We start from the raw sequence: 8819 nt of genomic DNA, 5'->3' as shown, positions 1-8819 counted from the left end.
AACTGATACTTTATTATTTGCACAGGCGCAATAGTGAGTTGGTGGAATCATATCTGGGGATAAGACCTGCATTCTGGTCAGTCCAGCCGTTGCTTGTAGGGAGAGGTTGTAGCATGTGAGCGCCGTAACTCTGAACGAGGAGTAGCCTCTCAAGAGCAGTCAGCTCACAGGTGTCTTCACCATCAATGTTTGCGTCTTCATCTCATCTCATCGATTCTCAACGTACCGGTCCAGCCTCCACCTGAGTCCACCGTTTTCTCTTGATGCTGAAAAATCGCTCCCGTGCACGGTTCTTCTCATAAGTAGTAAGTTTTCCCTTCTGACGCTGATTGATTGTCTACCTTCCGTCTGATCCTTGAGTCTGGAAGGCTTGACCTGTGCCGCCCATCTCTCCGTTCTTGCGTTTTGAGTTATTCGCGTGAAGGAAAGATCAACTCCTCACGGATCGTAAAAGTTTTCATGAGTCCTTCTATTACGTTTGGCTCAGTAGCGTGAGTGAACGACTTTATGGTTGACTTGGAATCCTGCAAACCTACTTGTAGAAGCGTAAGGCTCGGCATGGCGGGATTGCTATTGCCTCTACTTGTTCTCATTGCTTTGCAAGATCAAGCAGCTCATGCTCAGTTTGTTGGTTTCTATAATATCAACTGCCCAAAGGCAGAGACAATAGTGACGCAAACTGTCACTCAAGCGGTGCAGAACGATCCCACAATCGCTGCTTCGCTACTTCGGTTGGTGTTTCACGATTGCTTTGTACAGGTTAACCCTCATAGCTCATAGTTACCAATAGCCTTCTTTCATAGAATTTCTTAGTCAGGCTTAGATGAACCGTGTTTCTTACAAAGGCTTTTGCAGGGTTGTGATGGTTCCATTCTGCTGGACAATGCGCCGGGGTTTCCACCAGCTGAGAAAACTGCTGTGCCGAATCAAACAGTGAGAGGCTACGAGGTGATAGATGCTGCCAAAGCTGCATTAGAACAAGAGTGTCCTGGGATAGTCTCGTGTGCCGACATTGTAGCTCTTGCTGCACGCGATTCCGTTGTATTGGTAGGCTCTCCACATTCAAATTCCCAGAATGAGCTAGTTTTAAAAAAAAATCACATTTCTTCGCCAATGCGTTGTCTTGTTAAAGTTTTGAGAGAGTTGACAAAGAAGAGTGTCTAATGAGTATGTGCAGTCCGGAGGCCCAACTTGGCTGGTCCCGACGGGAAGGAGAGACGGGACGATTTCGTCTGCTATAACGGCGTCCCTTAGTTTGCCGCTCCCAACGTTCACCACCCCAATTCTGACGCAGGTCTTCCTTTCGCACGGTCTCTCGCAGGATGAGATGATAACGCTGTCAGGTAAATATTGACATGCACATTGTACTCTGCCCGCTATAGGCATGCAAACAAAGTCACTCGTTTCTGCATTATCTGCGCGAAGCTCGCGATTGGGATTGTTTCAGGCATAGAAAACTCTCTTCCCTCTTTCTTACATGAAGGCTGTTGCGATTGTAGGTGCTCACACGATTGGAAGAGCCCATTGTTCATCCTTCTCCAATCGCCTGCAGTTTAACGATCCGACTCTTAATCCTCAGTACGCTGCTCAGCTTCAAAAAGTCTGCAATGCGAATCCGCAAGCAACAGTGCCTCTGGATCCAACCACGCCTTTGGTTTTCGACAACAACTACTTTACGAATCTGGATATCAACAAGGGTCTTCTCACGTCTGATCAGGATCTTCATACAAACGTCGGAAGCCAGTTCGGCTCTAATTTGGATTCTACGAACGGGAATTTCTGGGAAACGAAATTCACCGCTGCAATGGTTCATTTGAGCTCTCTCAATGTTCTATTTGGAACTGTTGGCGAGATCCGGAAAAATTGCAGGGTGAGGAACTGAGTTCCATCATCTACCAGCGTTACCTCTGCTGAAAACTTCCATTCATGTGTATATCATGATTTGTGTGAAAACTGCCACCTTGTTTGACTTGCACAGTAGACTGGGATGTATGTTCATTGATTGTGTTAAAGGTGACGCTAAGATTAGTCTTAAGCCTGGTCGTTTCGCCTTGATTGATGAATTCGACCATTGCATTGAAGTGGCTTCAATCAGTATGGCACAAACTGAGTTCATCATCTGCCAAGAGCCAATCTTATAAAAAAAGTCTCCAAGGCCAGCGTCACCTTTGCTGAGAACTTCCAGATTCTGTGTGCGTATCATAATTTGTGTCAATACTAAGCCCAGCTTGTTTGACACGCACAATGGATTCTGAAGTCAATATGCTGTCTATTGATTGTGTTCTTGTTCAGCATTAAGTCTATTGATTTGACCATTGATTGAAAAATCAACCATTGCATTAAAGTAGCTTCAATCAATATGAAAGATGCTTATCATGCCTATATCAAGAACAAAATGTATGCGTAACCTCTAATAACATAGAATGGAAGATTTGAAGAGCCCAATACATGTTTTTTTATAAAAAGCTCACACAAGGTTGAGGCTATGAGGGGCAACCCGCCTTGCCTCAACCCCCCCATGGAGATTGAATGAGGGCTGTTGCCTTTTTAGGTTGGCAGCCCTACCATTGGGCTGCTGCAGCTTCTTGCGCAATTACATTGTTGAATACCTATTAGGTTGCTTTTATCTTGCCCTATAAACTATAATGCCACCATATTTATAATACAATTTTCACTTAATCCATAAAATTTTGCAAATAAGTAGTCACTTAATCCATTTTGCCACAATTCCTAATGATGAAAGAGGCGTAGCTACAGATGAAGGATTCCAACTTCCAAGCTACAAGAACATTGAAGGTAGTAGATGCAACAGTTGATTAGGGTCGACAAAATTGAAATTGGCCTAGGTGTTATAACCTATATATCTCCGCAGCTTATTTTATTTTATGCATAGACTACGTCAAGGAGGGCTTCCCTAGACATTCAAGATCTCAAAACCTTTTTTTCCCAAGCTTAAGCCGAGCCACCTTATTGAGTAATATTATAGGCCTCTTTCCTTATAGTATTATAAATCCTCCCTCATCCCCCTCCCTTTGAGATGTCCTTTCCTCTTTAATGCCCTTCATAAGTGGTCCCTTCTCCCTAATGTCAGAGGTCCCTCCCTCTTTAATGCCCCTCCCCTCCCTTTTATTTAATTCAAGCTCCCTCCCTCCCACATGTTAGGCTATTTATTGCCCCCCCTCTATGCTTAAATATTTTGCCATGATATACCACTCCCCTCTCTCCCCCACTCCCAAGTAATTAATCAAAATGATTTTTTGAATATTAGGGGCATCTATTGTTGTCGTGTTATTGTCCTTTGTGGAAAGGGGGGAAGGGGGTGTAAATGGAGAGATATTATTGTATGTTGAGGAAACATTGTTGGAGATAAATCAACTCCCATGCAATGATCTAATAGTGTCTTACACAATGAGAGAAGGCAGGTGGTGAGAAAGTTCAATGTGGTAGTGAGAAAATGGGATTGCCTAAGGAAGCGCAATGGATTAGCTATGAAGTCGGATGTCGCGATTCAAGAGGTGGGGATGAAAGAGTTTCATACGGGTGCAGTCGAGCAAGTGGCTATGACGAAAATCGATGGGAGTGCAGTTGATGGAGCCTTGCGGATTGAGGGGCCTTTGCCAAAGCAAGTGGACAGTTTGGATACGCCGCATGTAGCAATTATGGGGGAGTGTGGCACGACATGCGATGTGGTGAAATGAGGCAAGGGTTGAAAAAGAAGGAAAAGCAAACCTACATGCGTGTTCTAGAGATAAGTGTGACGATCAGTGTTGTTGGTCAGGATTTAGATGTGAAGTTAGTGTTGCCAATAGTCCATTGCTTTCTTTAGGAGGCATACATGTTAGGGTTTGAGTCGTGCAGACGAGCATATGAATGGAGTATTGCCAATTGCTCTGAGGTATTTTCAGGTTAGTCCTTGGCCATGCTCTCCATTGATCATGAAGGCTCACGACGCTATAGATGTTCTTGAGAAATGCATCAATTTGAGTGCATTGACGGAGAAGAAATCTTTTAGAAGTGGTTCCTTTGTTAGGCATCTTGGGAAGGAGATTGATACAAATCCTATGCCCATGGAGAGCAGCAACAGTGAAAAATGTAATCCATAAATACATTCCTATTATGGTAGGATTGATATAAAGGAATACATATTACCTAGATGTAGCAAGTGGTCTTTTTGATAAAAGGCTATGCATTGTTTGGTTGATGAACGGAGAATCTTGAATTTGTGGCAATTTGTTTCCAAAAATAACAATCTATTATGACAAACACTATGGAAAAATTCTTGATTGTTTGAGAGTTACAAATTTTGAAAGTCCACGGAGCGTGGAAAAATTCTTGATCATTTGAGAGTTATGAATTTTGAAAGTTCACAGAGCGTATAGCAATAGTATAGCAATGATGAATGTGGCACTGCTGAGAAATGCTTCTAAGTCTAGAATTCAAGTAATGACTTTAAAAAATTCTCAATGGAGTCACATTGATGTGAGATTTCCTAAATAGTATTAGGGAAAAGATAGTAGAGATAGGGCTTTAGATGGCCCAAGTGATTGCATTATTTTTGCGAAAATGAAAGTAGATTCTAAATAATATTAGGGAAAATTAGTAGAGATGGGGCTGTAAATGGCCCAAGTGATATCATTATTCTTGCATAAATAAAAGTCACAAGTGTGGTTGGCCATCATGGAAATCCAATCTTGTAAAAAAAGTCTCACCATTGGGATTGAATTGTTTAGCAAGAAAAGCTCCAACTTTGGTAAGTGTAAGCATCATAATATTAAATCATTAGGAGATTACCAATATGGTAAGATTAATGATCATAATATTAATTATTAGAAGATAACTAATGTGGTTGACATAAAAATATTTTCATGTGGATGCCATTTATGTAGGTTTTGTCGACTAAACAAGAATATCTCAACTAGAAATGTCATTAGTCAGAGTTAAATACAAAAATTTGGAGTGGTAAAATTGGATCAATTTTTGGGAGGGTAAAACTAGACCAAAAGATAATTTTTCAAAATTGAAAACACCACTCTAACATGTCCTATTAGGAAAACACATCCAAATAGAAGTCATTAGTCCATCAAAGACAATTGCTATATCAATGTAGTGAAAATTTTCATTATGTTCATCACTAAGTCTTGATGGCAAAAATGGATTACTTTTTGCAAATATTCATAACTTTCATAGTAGAATTGATATGACCATGATTCAACCACAAACATTTCTATTTTGTACCTTAAAACCTAGCTATATTATCAAAAAACCAATTTACATTACATTTTATAAAGTCGAAATAATTAAGGGGACCTTAAGATAGTCCCAATACTTGATTAATGTGAGGGCAATGGCCTAATCACATTAACCATACTAACTTAGCTTATTATTCCATGTGATTGCAGGGTGAACTAATACTAATGGATTATGCATTTTCTTATCAAAGTGGGGGCTGAGAATCTATCTCCACACATCAATCATTGAGCTCAATAATCGTTTCTACATGATGCCCATAAATTAGTTTTTGCATTGTAGTACAATGTAGTGAGCATCCACATGGGCTCATTACATGAGTCAACCACTAGTGACATAGGCATTGCTTAAGACACATGAATCTTAAACCTCTATTGCTTAAAGACACATGAATCTTAAACCTCTATAGCTTCCCTAGTGATGGCAACAACTTCTGGCATTGCCAAATATCACTCTATATAGCAATAAATACTTTAATTCATTTAGGGATGTTGTTTATTCCTTATTCCTCCACTACTCTACTAATCTATACTTCCCATCTACATATTCTAAAGTCCCATTAGAGAAAATCAGAGCTCATTTTGGGGCCTTTTAGCCCAGAAGGAAATAGCCCTCTGCCAATCAAACGAGGGCCAACTGAGAGTGCTCTCAACGGAAGCAAGAATGGAAGAGGGAGAGAGAGAAACAGAGAACCACACAAGTTTTGGTGGGTGCAGAACCACCCTAATCTTCTTTTTCATTTATTTATATATGTGTTTGAGTATTGTACATAACCGGGGTAAAGGCACAATGACCTTTAACCCCCACAACCTCCCACTTAAAGGACAATGTGCCTTTAAGGGAGAATAACCAGTGAGCATACTATCCAATGCCCATCAATACACGACAATACTCAAACCACTGACTAGGTAGACTCTTCGTCAGCATATCTACAAGGTTATCATCTGTATGAACCTTGACAAGCTCTATGCGCTTGTCCTCAAGTACCTCCCTGATGAAATGGTACTTGACCTCAATGTGTTTGGTCTTTGCATGAAAGACTGGATTCCGTGCTAGCTGAATAGCACTCATGGAATCACTATGCAATGTTGGTACACCTGTATGAATCCCCAAGTCTCCCACTAGCTGATCAAGCCATATAGCCTCCTTGCAACCCTCTGTGGCTGCAACATACTCAGCCTCTGTGGTAGACAAAGCAATGCACTTCTGTGTGCGAGACATCCACGACACTGCACCACCAGCAAAGGTGAACACATAACCAGAAGTGGATCTCCTACTATCCACATGCCCTGCATAGTCTGAATCTGTGTACCCAAGTACACGCATGTCTCCTCTACCAAAGCAGATGCACATCTCCTTGGTACCCTTCATGTACCTCATGATGCACTTAACTGCCTCCCAATGCCTCTTTCCTAGATTAGCCATATACCAGCTAACAACTCCCACTGCAAATGCAATGTCTAGTCTAGTAGCTATCATAGCATACATAAGACTCCCAACTACTGATGCATAAGGAACCTTGGCCTCATTTGATTTGGGACTATCTGTATGACTCAATTTCACATATGGAGGCAATGGAGTACTTACTGCCTTCCCCCCCTCCATATTGAAACGCTGTAATACTTTTGTAACATACTCTTTTTGTGGAAGCCAAAGGAGTTTCCTACTCCGATCACGCGTGATGAGCACAAGAATATGACCTGCAAGTCCCAAATCCTTCATATTAAAGGCCTCATGCAACTTGGCCTTTAATGCATCTAGCTCATCAGTATTCTTGCTAGCCAATAGCATATCATCCACATATAGTGCCAAGATTATCAGGCTATTATCCTTAGCCCTTTTAGTGTAGAGGAAGTGATCAATTTCACTCCTTCTAAAACCCTGGGACCGAATGAAAGCATCAAACTTCTAATACCATTCTCTAGGCGCTTGCTTAAGACCATAGAGACTCTTAATTAGCTTGCAAACTAAATGCTCTTTGCCCTTTTCTTCAAAGCCTTCCGGTTGCACCATGTAAATTTTCCTATCCGAATCCCCATGCAAGAAAGCTGTCTTGACATCCATCTGTATAAGCTCCATATCCTCTGCTGCCACTAGTCCAAGCATGCATCTAAGTGTGGTCATCTTCACAACCAGAGATAATATCTCATCAAAGTTCACACCCTTCTCTTGCTTGAACCCTTTAGCGACCAAACGGGCCTTGTACCTAGGCACATCATCACCTGTGACCTTCATCTTGTAGACCCATTTACATGGCAATGCTTTCTTTCCATGTGGCAAAGAAACCAAGTCCCAAGTCTTATTCTTCATAAGTGAACTCATCTCTGATTGCATAGCATACTCCCACTTGCGTTAATCCTCACGCATCATAGCCTCTCTGTAGCAAGACAGCTCCCCACAATCAGTAAGCATCACATAGCCTACCCCTGGAACAAACCTATCAGGTGGTCTAGACACTCTAGATGATCTTCTCAAGGGCATTTCAGCTTGCTGTCCCACCTACATATCAGCCACATTTGGCTCATCATTTCCACCAATAGATGATCCATCATCTACCCTTGATTGTATACCTGTGGGAGTACTTGGTGGTACCATTTCTTGCACATTTGGTGCATGCACATTTCTTGCTGTCCCACCTACATATCAGCCACATTTGGCTCATCATTTCCACCAATAGATGATCCATCATCTACCCTTGATTGTATACCTGTGGGAGTACTTGGTGGTACCATTTCTTGCACATTTGGTGCATGCACAACTTGCTGTCTATCAACATATGCAGGTGGATTCACATCTTGGAAAGTGATTCTCCTCATTTCAACATCCCTCATGGGTGCCTTATGCATCTTCTTCTCATTAAAGACTACATCATGGCTGCGTATGATGTTCTTTGCTTCTGGATCCCAGAGACGATAGCCCATCTCTCCACTTTCACCATAACCTAGAAAGATGCATTTCCTAGTCTTAGGATCTAGCTTCCTTTGAAGCTCTTTTGGCTCATGTGCATATGCCTCACACCCAAATATATGCAAATGAGAGTAAGAGGGCTTCTTGCCACTCCATGCCTTTTTAGGAATACCACCATCCAAACTCTTACTAGGTGATCTATTGATCACATGCACTGCACTCTTCATTGCCTTAGCCCAAAAACCACCAGAAAGACTTGCATTGGAAAGCATGCATTGCAACTTTTCTTGAATGGTACGGTTCATCTTTTCTGCAATTGGATTTTGTTCTGAGTACGAGGGGATGTGAGCTCCCTCTTAATCCCACATGTATCACAGAAATGCTGAAAGTTATGAGAGAGATACTCTCCACCATTGTCAGTGCATAGGCATTTAAGCATTCTACCTGATTGATTCTCAACCAAGGCCAACCATTTCTGAAATACCTGGAACGTATCACTCTTCCGAGCTATAGCATAAGCCCACACTTTCCTAGTTGCATCATCAATGAATGTCACATAGTATTCAGCCCCGCCTAATGACCGTGTAGACATGGGACCACATATGTCTGAATCCACCAAATCAAGCTTTTCAAACTCTTTCTTTCCCCTTCTTTTATGGGCTGAT

General features: G+C 41.7%; 1 protein-coding gene across 2 annotated transcripts; it reads left to right on the top strand.

Annotated features, from left to right (window-relative positions):
- Positions 1–257: 257 nt before the first annotated feature.
- Positions 258–1939, top strand: LOC147884635 (peroxidase 5-like). 2 transcript variants are annotated; one of them, XM_087397792.1, is made up of 5 exons: positions 258–305; positions 543–759; positions 856–1047; positions 1178–1343; positions 1500–1939. In XM_087397792.1, the coding sequence occupies exons 2-5, from the start codon at positions 559–561 to the stop codon at positions 1880–1882; spliced, it is 942 nt and encodes a 313-aa protein (XP_087253918.1). In that variant the 5' UTR covers positions 258–305; positions 543–558; the 3' UTR covers positions 1883–1939. The 2 variants fall into 2 exon arrangements, with proteins under 2 accessions (XP_087253918.1, XP_087253917.1); XM_087397791.1 differs by lacking the exon at positions 258–305 and having other exon boundaries at positions 364–759.
- The last annotated feature ends 6880 nt before the right edge of the window (positions 1940–8819 follow it).

The sequence above is a fragment of the Dipteris shenzhenensis genome, chromosome 26, assembly GCF_047967505.1.
Source record: "Dipteris shenzhenensis isolate YYH24624 ecotype China chromosome 26, Dip_SZ_1.0, whole genome shotgun sequence".
Lineage (NCBI taxonomy): Eukaryota > Viridiplantae > Streptophyta > Polypodiopsida > Gleicheniales > Dipteridaceae > Dipteris > Dipteris shenzhenensis.
Note: the sequence above shows the minus strand (reverse complement) of the source record. Positions and strands in the feature narration are given on the sequence as shown.

Excerpts from the sequence above, each read along its gene's own strand:
- LOC147884635 (XM_087397791.1), top strand. The coding sequence starts at position 508 with ATGGTTGACTTGGAATCCTGCAAACCTACTTGTAGAAGCGTAAGGCTC. Across the intron at positions 1,048-1,177 it reads CACGCGATTCCGTTGTATTG|TCCGGAGGCCCAACTTGGCT; the intron begins GTAGGCTCTCCA and ends GAGTATGTGCAG. Across the intron at positions 1,344-1,499 it reads TGAGATGATAACGCTGTCAG|GTGCTCACACGATTGGAAGA; the intron begins GTAAATATTGAC and ends TTGCGATTGTAG.